The sequence below is a fragment of the Miniopterus natalensis genome, chromosome 6 (assembly GCF_054644295.1).
Source record: "Miniopterus natalensis isolate mMinNat1 chromosome 6, mMinNat1.hap1, whole genome shotgun sequence".
In the NCBI taxonomy this organism is placed as follows: Eukaryota; Metazoa; Chordata; class Mammalia; order Chiroptera; family Miniopteridae; genus Miniopterus; species Miniopterus natalensis.
Genome location: NC_142086.1, coordinates 87,133,149 through 87,146,152, shown reverse-complemented (window position 1 = coordinate 87,146,152; position 13,004 = coordinate 87,133,149). Strand labels below are relative to the sequence as shown.

The window sequence follows — 13,004 nt, the reverse complement described above, 5'->3', positions numbered from 1 at the left end:
ATTTTTATTTGGAAAGAATACTCTTTGGCATTAAGCCAAGCGGATGGGAAAATTAAATGACAGTGAACCAGAGGACAAAAACCAGAATTTAAACAGCATTCAGCTAGGAGTGGGGGGAGGTGTCTAGTGAGAGGGAGGCACCCGGAGGGAACCAGAGAAGTGGGAGCGGGGCAGAGACAGGTGGGGGCAGGAGCGCCAGGCTGAGGCGAGATGGAGCCCGGCGCCTCCTGGGATGGAGCAGGGAGAAGGCTCCATGGTTGGGTGTGGGCCGCAGGGAGGCAGGCCGAGCAGCTGAATGAAGACGGGGAGCCTGAGGGTATGTGGGCAGAGAAAGGAGTGGGGAGACATTGCTCCCACCCTCACAGTCACGCTGGGCCCTGAGATTCAGCCGCAGGCAGGCCTCCCTCCCTCTAGAGTTAAAGGGCTCCCATGAAAGACTTTCTAAACTCCAGACGTTGTCCTAATGGCCCTCAGATCCAGGCATTTTCAAGACCCCACTGACGTGGTTTTTGGTGACCTAGGAGGGGTGTGCAGGCCTGGGCCTTGTTCTGAGGGGGCCGTAGGGAGCCTGCGCAGGGGCCCCACAGGGTCCAGATAGGAGGGGGGCTGAGACGGGCTCAGGTGGGGAAGCCACGGCCCAGGTTTCTGGAGTGTATGTGACTGGGACCAAACTTCAGGAGGGACCAGGGGAAGATGGATCAGAGAGAGGGGACACCGAAGGCCGAGGGGCAGGTCCAAGGCTGCCCCCTGTAAGAGCTGATGTGGGCCTGGGAGGCGGGGAGGCGGGGAGGCTGGAGGGGACGGTCGGGAATTTGTGGAGAATTCCTGTCCCGGCTGCGGCTGTTCTTCAGCAGGACGCAGCTACTCAGGCTGTCTGCACACCCGCTCCAGCTCTGGCTCCGGGCTGGGAGTCTGCCGCGGTCTTGGGTCTCCTCTGCACTGAGCCCATTTGTCATGGCTGATCTGATCACCACTCCTGTCATCCTCCTGGGTTGCTTTGCTTTGTTTTTGTCACTTCTGGTGTCTGAGGCCAATCTCCGCTGTCATAAATAATAGATGACAGGGGACCAAAAGTGCAGAAATCAAGGAGCCGAGAGAGTGAGAAGTGTGCCGAGCTGCAGCTCAGAGGACCGTGTTTTGGGGGCGCGGTCTGAAGGTGTCTCTCTGGGTTCAGTTTGCTTTACTCCTTGAGCCCAGTCAGATTCAAAGCAGAGGCAACTCTGGGGGCACGATCCTTGAAGTCCCCTCACAGGCCCTGCTCTTCTGCCTACCTCCCCCCCTTGGCCTGACCCAGCTCCGCTGTATCAGGGCTCCGGCGTGGTCCACGCGGCCTGTCTCTGGGGTCAGGGCTCCTTGGCACCCCCGGGGAGGGGAGAGTGGAGGGGGAGGTGCTGGGGAGGACCTGGGGCTGCAGCCCTCTCCCAACATGCAGCCCTCGCAGCCCTGACTCAAGGTGGGATGTGAGAACAGCCGTGGTTGGGCAAGGGTGACCCAGAGAGCTCTGCTGTCCGCGTCACCAAGCATCATCGAGGTGGACCCTGAGGCCCTCACACAGGCAGCTCGGGAACAGTGGCCAAGTGTGTAGCAATCGGGGGCATCAGCGGATGGCCGGGCGGAGCGGTGGAGTCGGAGGAGCTTCCGTCTGCAATGGGGAGGCCTCCTCTCTCTCTCCTTCCCTTCTATGGCTTGAAGTTTCATTACTGAAATTGAGCATGGTTCTCCTGCCAGAAAAGAAATGTCTCAGAACGTGGGCGACAGGGACCTCGAGCTGGTCCAACTTGGCTCCACGCGTTGTCATGGTGGCTGGAGTCACCTCCCACACGTCCCGCTCCTTACGATGCAGAGGCTGGCCCGTGGTGCCAGGCTGTCAACCTTGTGCACCTCCTCTCAACAGCACCCCAAAGGTCAGGTTTCTGCTCAGTGCTGTTGGGCTTTCCTGATGTAACATCAGTGTCTTCCGGACCATACTGAGGCCAGCATCGTATGGTTGCCACAGCCCACGTCACGCGGCACCTGTGCCACTCGGGGTGTCACTCACCATGAACCACAGAACTGCTCTCAGGCTCGCTGTGTTTAGTTTGATGCCTGGAGATCACAGCCGTTGGCTGAAAGCTGTTAACCTCCGGTTCTTTCTCCCATAAGCCAAGCCTGGCGCTTCAGAGGGGGAGGCGGGAACTGGAGGAGCCTCGAGGGGTCCCGCTGGTGCATGGACCTGACTCGGCCCCAGGGTGCCCTCTCAGGGCCGCCTGCTCTATCATCTGGAGGACACACAGTAGGGTCACTGAAGAGGCTGCGACTGAATCAGAAACCCCAGGCCCAGTGGTGCCTGGAGCCTCCCAGGAGCCCGGCATCCATCCAGCGGTGGCCCCCGCTGCTCCAGCACCAACACCAGGAGACTCGGAATCCCCAGGCCCTGGAGAGCCCAGGGCTTTGGGGAAAGGCCTTGGAAGGGAGATACTGGGTGAAAGACTGGTTCAAACAAATGGGGTGCAGGGTCATGTTCCTGGCAATACGTTAGGATGCAGGGAGTGGGGGTGGCCAGGGGTAAGGAGGTCTTGACGTGTCTGTAGCTGAGTGTCAGCCAGTGTCCTGGCACGCTCAGCTCACACCTTCCAGGCTCATTCACGGAAGCCCTTAGAAGAGTGGATGAGTATAAGGGTTAACACTTTCGGTGCCTGGAGGAGACAGGTCTGACTCGGAGAAGAGCCCTCTGCCTGCTCCACCCACCAGGCGTCTGCCAGTTTCTCTGTCATCTACGCATCACCCGCACATGTGTGTCCTCTCAGCTTCCCGAGGCTGTGACCCATCCTGATCACCATTTCAGCACAGTGCCACCCAGCACAGTTTCAGGAAATATTCACAGAGGAAGCTCACCGCCCCTACACTTCCCCCATTTACAACGTGGCCCCAGGATCTCCTCTCCTGACCCTCGCTTCTCAGACTATTCTAGGCTGTTTCCCCAAGAGGGCACAGATGCCACCTCCTATCTCTGTTGTTTGGGGCTCAACCTTCAAAACACCACCAAAAAATGGGACCACGGCTGCACATCCCGGTGGCTCAGGGGGATGTCTTAAGTCCTAAGGACTCTACATGGCCACGCAGTCACTGGCACCTTTGGGGTCACGCTTCCAGCACTTCTTGTGTACGTCCTAAGCTTTGGATGTTCTGTTATTAACCGTGGCAGCGTTATTCCAGGCTTACATAAGATGCCTCATTGAGAGGTTTCTGAGTATGTCTGACCATTAACTTTGAACGTTTCACCACCACTCACTTGTAACTTTCCCCGGTGAAACACAACCTCGAGCGAAAGCAGTCTGGCAGCTGTGCCCCAAAGCGCTTTGGAAACAGTGGGATCAACAGACAGACTCCAGCGAAGCCTCGGGCTCCCTCCCGCCACACCCAGATGCTCCTGCTGACAGTCGGCGGCCCTACGGCGCTGTAAAGGCAGGTGGAGACTGCGGAAGACCTCCAGAGGACAGTGTCAGAAGCGCTGCTTCCTTTTCGGTTATTTGTTAGGCTATCAAAGTTTGTTTTTTTTAAATCCCAAAGGCAGAAGCAGTGAGGATAAAGACAGCCTGAAGCACTGGGCTCCATTAACTGCTCTGCTTACAAAATAAATCAGCAGGTGACCTGCCCCAGGGGGCGAGCCCACCTGAAGAGAGAGTGCCCCGGTCACACTACACCTGCCCTTTAGTGGTGTAACTGGAGGAGGCAGGGTGGCAGTTTTTCCTGACAGTGTTGTGGGCTAAACTGAGGACAGCTTGACTGTGACGAATCCTGCCCACTCCAGGCATTCTATGGGGGGCTCTGACTCTGTTTCCCCGAGGACTCCTCCATCCCCCAGGGCTGAGCAGCTCTCCCAGGGCCTGTGGGGAGGTGTGGCCAGCAACCAAGTGACAAAGAGAGCAGAGTGCTCCGGACTGTGATGGACAGTGAACCAGCCAAGCCCTCTCCAAACACGGCTTGGTCTAGCAGCATGGCTGACTTCACCCGTCAAATTACTAAGTGCTGTGGGTATCACTACACCCCCTCCAGAGAAATGGGTGAGCCTGATGCCTGGAACCTGGCGTGCGCTGAGTGCCACCCTCCCTCCTCCCTCTCTCTCTACTTCCCTCCCTCCTAATCCAGCTTTCGGGTGGAGCTCCACCTCCGAAAGATCAGAGGAGAAATGAAAGGCATCTGTGGTCCTTTCTTTGGTGGGAAGATGGGGGAGGAGGGCGGATCTGGGGTTAATCTGGGAAACACAGTCACACGGTGTCACTGAGCTGGAAGCACCCTCAGGCTGACTGGTCCTTTATTCCACGGAGCGTGCCTGGACACGTGGCCCTGTGCTGGAATGATGGCGGGTGCCCACGGGCCACTCGCCGACCCGGGAGCATGAAGCTAGGGGTCTGGGTAAGGCTCCCTCAACCAGACACGGAGATTCGGCTGCCTTGAATCCACAACATAAAACAAAAAATAAAAATAAGCGAGATACAATAACCACGACTTTATGTAGCACTCGCTGTGTGCCAGCCCTGTTTTAGACCTGATGTGCGTTTATGCGTTTAATCATAACAACCCACTTCACAGATGCAGACACTAGGCACGTAAGTAACCTGCACACACACTCCTAGGTTCAAATGCAGACAAGCCTGCCCCAGATCCATGCTCTCGACCATGACATGACATTGCTGGTAAATGGACTGAGCGTAATTGAATCTGAAAAGCATCTGCCTTTTCTGGATAGTTCGGTCCTCTCCCCGCCTGTAACATATCACAGACCACACCACACAAAACCCTCCTAGATAAACAACTATGACCAGGAAGTGGGAAGGGTTTCAAGGAACACAAAGTTTTTCATAAGACACAATCATACACCATTGCAATAGGCCTACGCTTTGCAAACCAAGGAAATAAGCATGGAAATGACTGAGGTTTAAAAAATATCAGGCAGGCCCTGGCTGGTGTGGCTCAGTTGGTTGGACGTCTTCCTGTGCACTGAAAGGTGGCCAGTTCGATTCCCAGTCAGGGCCTGAGACCCAGTTGGGGGCAAGCAAGAGGCAGCTGATCGATGTTTCATTCTCATATCCATGCTTCTCTCTCCTCCCCTCCTCTCTCTCTAAATATCAATAAGAATATTAAAATAATACTAGGCCGATCCATGATGGATGAATGGATAAACAGAATGTTTATTTACACACAATGGGGTATTATTCAGGCTTAAAACGGAAGGACATTCTGACACATACTCCAGCCTGGAGGAAGCTTGAGGACATCATGCCAGTGAAATAAGCCAGACACAAAAGGACAAATACTGTGTGATTCCATTTATGTGAGGTTCCTAGAAGAGTCGGATTCACAGAGACAGAGTATAGAAGGGTGGGTGCCAGGAGCTGGAGGAGGGAGAGCTAGTGCTTAATGGGGACAGAGTTTCAGTTTGGGAAGATGGAAAGTTCTGGAGATGGGTGGTGGTGATGGTTGCACAGCAGCGTGAATGTGCTTAATGCCACTGGGCTGTGCGCTTAGACATGGTTAAGATGGTGAAATTTTATATTATGTGTATTTTCTACAATTTTAAAAAGTGAAAAACACGTTAGCTGGGAATCTAAAGCCAATTGACTGCAGTGTTCTGACTCTTCCTTAATTGTGTCTAGACCAAGTTTTCGGAGGTGCTCTGAGTTTCTGTCCTGGGCAAATGCTCGTGTCAGGTGATCAGCTTTGGGGCTGCATGGTAACCACCATGGCGGGGTGACGGGGAAACAGGCAGACAGGGTAGGGCCAAGCCAAATAACCCACGCCATCAACTGCCGAGACTTCTTTTTAAATCCTCACCTGAGGATATTTTTTTCCATTGCTTTTCAGAGAGAGTGGAAGGGGGAGAGAGAGAGAGAAACATGGATGTGAGAGAGACACATCGATTTGGTTGCCTCCCGCATGCACCCCGACTGGGCCCTGGGATCTAGCCTGTAACCGAGGTACATGCCCTTGACTGGAATCAAACCTGGGACCCTTCAGACCACTGAGCCAAACTGGCCAGGGCCAGAGACGGTTTTTGAGTCTGAAATGTTTGAAGCCATCCCCACAGCAGCTGAGCGCATCTGCACGGTGCCCCCTGCAGGACCGCGAGCCTCGGTGCCCAGGAGAGATGCACGCGCTTCTCTACTCCTGAGGCCGGTCTTCAGGTCTGCACTATCTCAGAATATTTTTCTCTCAAAGACTCAGGACCTTGGGAATGCAGATCCTCCACCACGAAGGCGGGGGAGGACTCAGCTCAGTGAGCTGAGCAAGAGGCTGGGAACCCCTTCCGAGCTGAGCCACTCACTTGCAAGCCGCCCTGGCTGCGTGCCACCCTCCCGGCTGGAGCTCTGCTCTGTGGAGTAAGAGCAAGGAGGAGCCCAGTGCCCGGGCGTGTCTGTCCCCATTAAATGCCCCAGGTGGACAGCTCTCATCTCACCACCTGTCTGGCTAGGGGGGCAGAATGGGGAGCCAGAGGAACTCCTTCTGGGGGCAGGACCAGCTGGTGGGCTGCTGCTGTGCTGTCAAGGTGGACACTTGAGGTCCCAGTGTCCTCTGGAGACTCTCTTAGCCCTCACTGCCACAGACCTCCCCCAGGCCCCAGGAACACTGCCCGCTGGGTCACCCACAGCCGGGGGGCAGGGAACCAAATGGAGATGGTTCAGCTTGTGCTGCCTCTGATGGGAGAGACGGGTGGTGGTAAGTGCCAGCTACGCCCCCAGGCAGCAAGCCCAGGCCAAGGGTGCGGGACCCAGCCTGCAGGGACCCAAGCCTATGGGTTGGTCAGTCCTGCTGCCCCCTGGCATCTCCGCTGCGCCCCTGCGGTTGCTGGCCTGAGACCAGCCTCCTGGCCGCCCTGCTCTGGCTCTCGCACGTCGTTCCTGTGAGCGGGTGACGTGAGTGCCGCGCCCTCCCTCTGCCCTTGCCCTTCCTCTCTGAAGACCAGGGTGTTGTACTCTGTCTGCGCTTTTCTGAGGCCAGGCAGCCCCTCGGCTCTTAATGGCTCATGTGAGGCCCCCTCGGCTCATGGGGTGAAGTACCCCATTTCCAACACGAGTAGCCTCTGCCAAGTCGGACACCAAGGACCCCGGGGTAGAGCGACTCGGGGTCTTGGGGTCTTATCCCTGTCTCCTTCTTTGTGGTTCAGAGTCACAGTGGCCACACAGAGGTACAGAGCAAATGACAAGAAAGCACCTGCCATGGCTTCTTCCAGTCTCCTGGTTGACAGGTGCGGGGGGTGGGGGGGCTGAGGATGGGGGGTGCATACTGTGCTCAGGCCCAGCACTTTATGAATATTTCTTAGGGCCATCTTTGGTCACCCCATGGGAGGTGCCACCACCGCACTCACTTCCCCGAGGACAAAGTGACTCCCTAGCTGGCAGGCGGAAGAGCCGGGCTGTCTGGCACCACGGCTTCCACCCCTCCGTGTGACAGACAAGAGCAGCCCAGCCCCTCCGAGACAGGGCATGCTGCATTCAGTCAGAGAGGTCTCCATGTCGTCAGATGACGTTAGTGGGGTTCAAGCCTCCAGCCGTCCCCTTCCTGGGCCTCCAGATGTTGGAAATGTGGTGTAAGCGGCCTTCAGACCAGCAAATGGGGCGGAGGAGTGGGGCCGGCAGCTCCCTGACTTCTCAGCATCCGGGGGCTGGAACCTGGAGACCAGTTTCTAAAAGTTCTTTAGGGACAGGACCTGCTGTGGCATCATCACAGGCAGCAAGGCCAATTTACTTCAATGGCTGATATACTTGTTGAAAAAGAGACTGACAATCGAGACACCCATTAATTTTCCCAGCCCAGCTCTGACGCAGCTGGAGACAGGGGTCATTGCAAGCTGGGGTCGGGCTGGGAATCCGACAGCCCTGCTCCTTTGCCCGTCACTACGGGCCCCGCTGGAAATCCTACAGGGAGTGGGAGCTCGCCTTTCTCGAATCTCCCTTGGTTGCAGTTAGCTTATGTTACCACTTCCATATCTTCTTAAAGATCTTAAGTTATGAACATTTCAAAGATAAATGGACTTTGCTGGAACTGCCGATAACGGCCCAGGGGAGTCTACCGGGCAGGAATGAGGGGAGCAGGCAGGTGCTCGGAAGCCCAGAGAACTCTGCTGGGCCTGCCTGGCCCTGTGCACATGAGCAAGGATCCTGCCAGTCCGAGGGGAAAGGCTGCTCTGCGTGATGGGCACGCAGGTGCGCGGGTGTTAAAGTGAATGGAAGTTTCCACTGGGCTGCGCCAGGTGGCAGGACAGACCTATTCCAGCAGCGGGAAAGGGGCTGTGGAGAGGGACTCAGGGTCCCACCGTGCTGGCACACTGGACAAGAACTGGGTCAGGTGTACCCTTCAACCAACAGGAGACAGGATTGCCCTGAAGATGGGCAGCCAGCCAGAAATGCCAGATGTGTTTGTGCCAAAGGCAAGAAACAAAGGCAGAGGAGTCTGAAGCCCCTTGGGCGGGGTGGGGCAGGGAAGGGGACATCGGGAGAAACAAACAGTAGGGAGTGGAATTCCTTCTGGTGAACCCAGACACAGCCAGCAGGGTGTGCGGGGGCCTGGGCTCCAAGTGCAGGCAGGAGGGCCTCAGCCAGAAAAGAACCAGAGCTCTGGGGAGGGGACGGTGGGTCAGGTCCCCGCAGTCCCACGGAGGCTGACTGCTGGCTCCTGAGGAACCCCAGGGGCATGATCTGGGGTCCCAAGTCACAACAGGGCCAAGCTGGGTGACAGAGAAGCATTGAGAGCAGGTCCCGCAGGCTGAGCACACGGGTGCTTGGCTCCTGCGGGAAGGGGGAGCAATCACAGGTGTGTGTGGGGGTTGTTACGAACCAGAAACTGTTGACATTTTAACAACTTCTGAACACTGCTCTTCTCTTTTTGTTATTTTAGAGTAGAAACAGCTCAGCAAGCGGCTGGCTGCTTATTAACACCTGGGTGCCAGCTGCAGATGGAGGCAGGGACAGAACACAGCCCAGCAGAGAGCTGCGGCCAGGGGACTGTCCCCAAGGGAACTGCTAGACCAGGGCAGTGCACCAGCAGAGGCGGTCCCTTTCAGCAGGGCTCAGGAGCCCCAGGACTGGCACATGTACCCAGACAAGGTTCCTCACCAAACCCAAGCCCAAGGCCAGGCCTGGGATCCCACCAAGGCCTACTCGGCCTCATTCGGAAGGGTGGCAAACCCACGCCTGGATGTGCCACTAGGCAGGAGCCCCTCAGGATCCCTGCGCAAGTGCATTGTCCTGCAGTGCCCTGAGCACCCCAGGGAGCACACCTTTCTCTGTACGCTGGTGGGAGAAAGGAGCAGGTGGGAGGCCAGGGCCCCCAGGCCAGGGGATCTGAGGAAAGAAACAAGCAAACCCTCTGGGCAAAGACAAGGAGCATCGGCTTCCTGAGAGAAGTCCTCAGGGCAAGGTTCCCAGCTCTGTGGGTGCAGGGAACGGCTCCCACTCCCTCTTCCTTTACCTGGTGTCAGAGGTGCCAGTCTCACCTGTGCTCCTTGGCAAGTGGAGCAGCAGATGGGAACAGCGTGCAGGTGTGCTGGCTGGGTAAGGCTGTAGCCCTGCTATTCAGCAGCCCTTAACCTGGGTCATCCCAAGGTTACCGGGTCCAAAGAGGACCCCTTGCCCACAAAGCCAGTCTTCTTGGAGGAAGAAAGTCTACTCATCAGGCCCACATGTGACTGGCACCACAGCCCTTCCCACCAGCCTGGTCCTGTTGGGTCCTTCTGTGTCGCAGGGTGCCCTGCACAGCTGCTTTAACTATTTGTGCCCATCCAGGGCCAGTGAATGGCACAGGCCAGAGGGGGCCACCGCTCAGTGGGACTAACTGAGAGTCGTGAATGGCACGTTCACCCTAGACCCCAGCACTTGGCACGCAGCAGCTGCTCAATAAACTAGTCTGGATAATTGACTAAGTGGTTGGCCTTGCCCTGTTTGGTTCTTCCAACAAGCAGCACTACAGTACACCATGTACCCAGATGACAGTTGAGAAACAGTGGCATAAAGATTAAGTGACTAACCCAGGACCATGACATGGAAGTGCAGACATTGAGCACTGGCCTCTCTTTAGACACTGTGGTGATCCAGCTGAAGGTTTGCTGGAGCAGACAACACCCATGGGAGCCACTGTTTGGGGACAGCATGGAATGACCAGCCATGGGATAACTCAGGGGACAGAGAGCAGACAGAATGCAGGAGCCACAGGACGGATGACCACACAACACATGCGCCACAACGTCACACATGCCTTCTCTCCTCCCTCCACACCCTCTCTCTGGAAGCAGCACGGGGTCTGTGTCCATGACCTTTCACAGACAGGATCGGATGGATGAAAGGGAGACAGAACCCGACGGCCTACGGAGAACTTCAGAATTAGTTCAGTGTTTGGGGCTTTAAGAAAACAACAAGTTTTGTAGAAAGAGCCCTTAGGCGAGAGAGACATTTGACGTCTGGACAGAGCTGCCTGTGTGGAATCCAAGGGCAGTGAGAGATGACCAGTGTGTCCGGCACATGCCTGGAAACCCCAAATGATCTGCCTCTCAACCAGGCTATGAGTCCAGCTCCAAGCCTCCAGCAGTGACAATGGCAATGGGAAAGGCCACTAAGCGAGGTCAAGAGCGAATAATAGACATCGCAGGGATGGCAGAGGCTTAAAGACCCAGCCCTGCTCCTCCTTACTTGTCAGTTAAAGGACATTTATTGGACAGTGAGCGTGCACAGCACCATCATGGTTTGGCAGCATCCCCGGCTGTTTACACTAGTGTGGTCACCTCTCATGACCACCTCTAAAGCAGATGTTACCCCACTTCAGACAGCAGGCCAGCTCAGGGCAGCCTGGGGACCTGCTCAAGATCACAGAAAGGGTGGCACAAGCACACATCAGACCTGGCCCCTCCCAAAGCCATAGCTTCCCTCCTGAATGCAGGTGCCCAGGTCTCCCAGAGCTGCCTGCAGGTCTGCTTTCCTAGAGGTCAACCCAACCTCGGGTGTGTCATCTGTGAAAAACCACCCTCCCCACAATGACAGCAGAGTGACCTGCCAGACTAGGTGCTCGCCTCTACCCTCTGGAACCTCTTCCACTTCCACCCACTTTAATCAGGCTTCTCAGGAAGACTGCTGGGAAGTCCTTGGGAAGGAGCTGTCACTTCTGACTTGCCGACAGTGTCTCATCTCACCTCTTTCCAAAGATAAAAAGCGCTGATGTTTGATTGTTTGATATTTCTCATCTGGGGGGCAGAAAAAGTATGCGCTTGTGTGTGTGTGTGTGCATGTTTGCCTGTTTGCATGTGTGCGTGTGCACGTGTTTGTGCTTCTGTGCATGTGGCATGTGCATGCATGTCGACGTGTGTGAGTATGCACATGTGTTCTCACGTGCATGTTGTGTGTGCACACATGTTCTCACATGCATGTGTGGGTGTGTGCACACCGGAGCAGGGGGCATTCATGGAGGGCCATTTCTTCCCTTGGGAAGGCTGTTGTAAATTCCTATGCAGTCACAGCTGCCTGGTCAGAAGTCAGGGGACTTGGGTCTAGTCCTGTGTCTGCTGTTGACCACCTGCCCTTGAAGATGCTTCCTGTTCCTGCGATCTGATTCTGTTGAAGTGGCTATAGCGGGGGAAGGGCAATCTGCACTTCTTATTTCCCGGGGATCAAGCTGGAGAGGGGAGAGCGAAGTGGCTTGTTGGCTTGTTAGCTGGTGGAGGCGGGTCTGAGAATCATAGCTCCAGTCCCGTGCTTGCCCCGGCAGGGCAGGCATCCCTCCTTGGCTCCCCAGCTGGGGAGCTCCCGGAGCAAAGCAAGGTGAGACAGGTGCAGCTGAGGTTTGGGAGGGTGGCCTCACCATTGCATTTCCCTGGGGGCAATCTAGGGAGAGCTAAGAGCCCCCCTCCAGGCCAACTCCCTTACTGTCCCTCTGCCAGAAGCAGGGGTCAGGACTCTCTGGACCTGCCAGGGGCTTAGAAGAGGAGGGGCCACCAACAAATGGGGTCTGCTCTGGATGCCTCTCCTATGAGACTCTGGCAGGTTAGGAAGACCGGGCATGTGGAGGGCAGCTCTGGTGCAGCCGGCCACCCAGTCTCTCTGTGGGCCCAGGAGGTGCAGCAGCCCCAGTCACCCCCTCTGCTGTCAGAGCTGACCACCTGAGGGAAATGGGGAGAGGGACACAGGCGAGCAGCTGGGAGCAGCCCCAGCTGTGGCCGCCCCCCTACTCCCCACCGCCGGGCAGCCGCGCCTCTGCAGCTGACCCCATGCGCGGGGCCCTGCCCCACAGGTGCGCCCACCGTCTGGGGGGGGGGGTGTCTGCTCTGGGGGTCGTTCCGCCGGAAATGAAGGAGGTAAATGTACCACCCTGTGAACCGACAAACTCAGCCGAATCAGATGTGTTACAAAGAGCTCTGCCCGCGAAATGGAAAAAATGCCACCGGTCGCCCCTTCGCACGGGGGTTCAGTTGGTGGGGAGACCTGCCCCGCAGAGCCCTGGCGCCACTACCCGAAGTTGTCGGAGACCACAGCCCGGACCCACGGACGCGCAGACGCACGGACGACGGCCCCTCACTCGCGGGCGGCGCCGAGGTGCCCGGCGCTGTCACCCCCGGGCGCTGTCACCCTGGGAGGGGCCGCGCGGCGGGCCGGCGGGGCCGGGGGCGCGCCGGGAGGGGCCCGCGGCCGCGAGGGGGGGCGGGGGGCTACCTTCTGAATGCGTCCGTCGACGTCCAAGTAGATGGCCTTGGGCCGGTAGCTGGAGGAGCCGGACCCCATCTTGCGCCGGCGACCGCACTCGGACTTTTTACTGTACTTTCCCGACGCCAGCCCGGGAGGGCGGGGAGGGCGGAGGGGGCGGGCGGCGGCGGGCGGGGCAGCCAACCAGAGCGCGGCCGCCCTCCCGCCCGTGGGCGCCGCCTCCGCCGGCCGCGCGCCGCGCTCGCGGCCCTCCCCTCCTCCTTCCCTCCCCCCCCTCCTCTCCACCCCTCCCCTCCTCCTTCCCTCCGCCTCCCCCTCCTCTCCACCCCTCCCCTCCTCCTT

At 57.5% G+C, this 13,004-nt stretch overlaps 1 protein-coding gene across 1 annotated transcript in view; it reads right to left on the bottom strand.

The window, feature by feature from the left end:
• PDE9A (phosphodiesterase 9A) overlaps positions 1-12,745 on the bottom strand; it is a 69,630-nt gene extending 56,885 nt beyond the window's left edge. The window contains exon 1 of the mRNA XM_087817836.1: positions 12,672-12,745. Coding sequence (XP_087673962.1) covers positions 12,672-12,740 — 69 coding nt within the window. The 5' untranslated portion in view covers positions 12,741-12,745. The remainder of the gene's footprint in view (positions 1-12,671) is intronic.
• Positions 12,746-13,004: the final 259 nt, after the last annotated feature.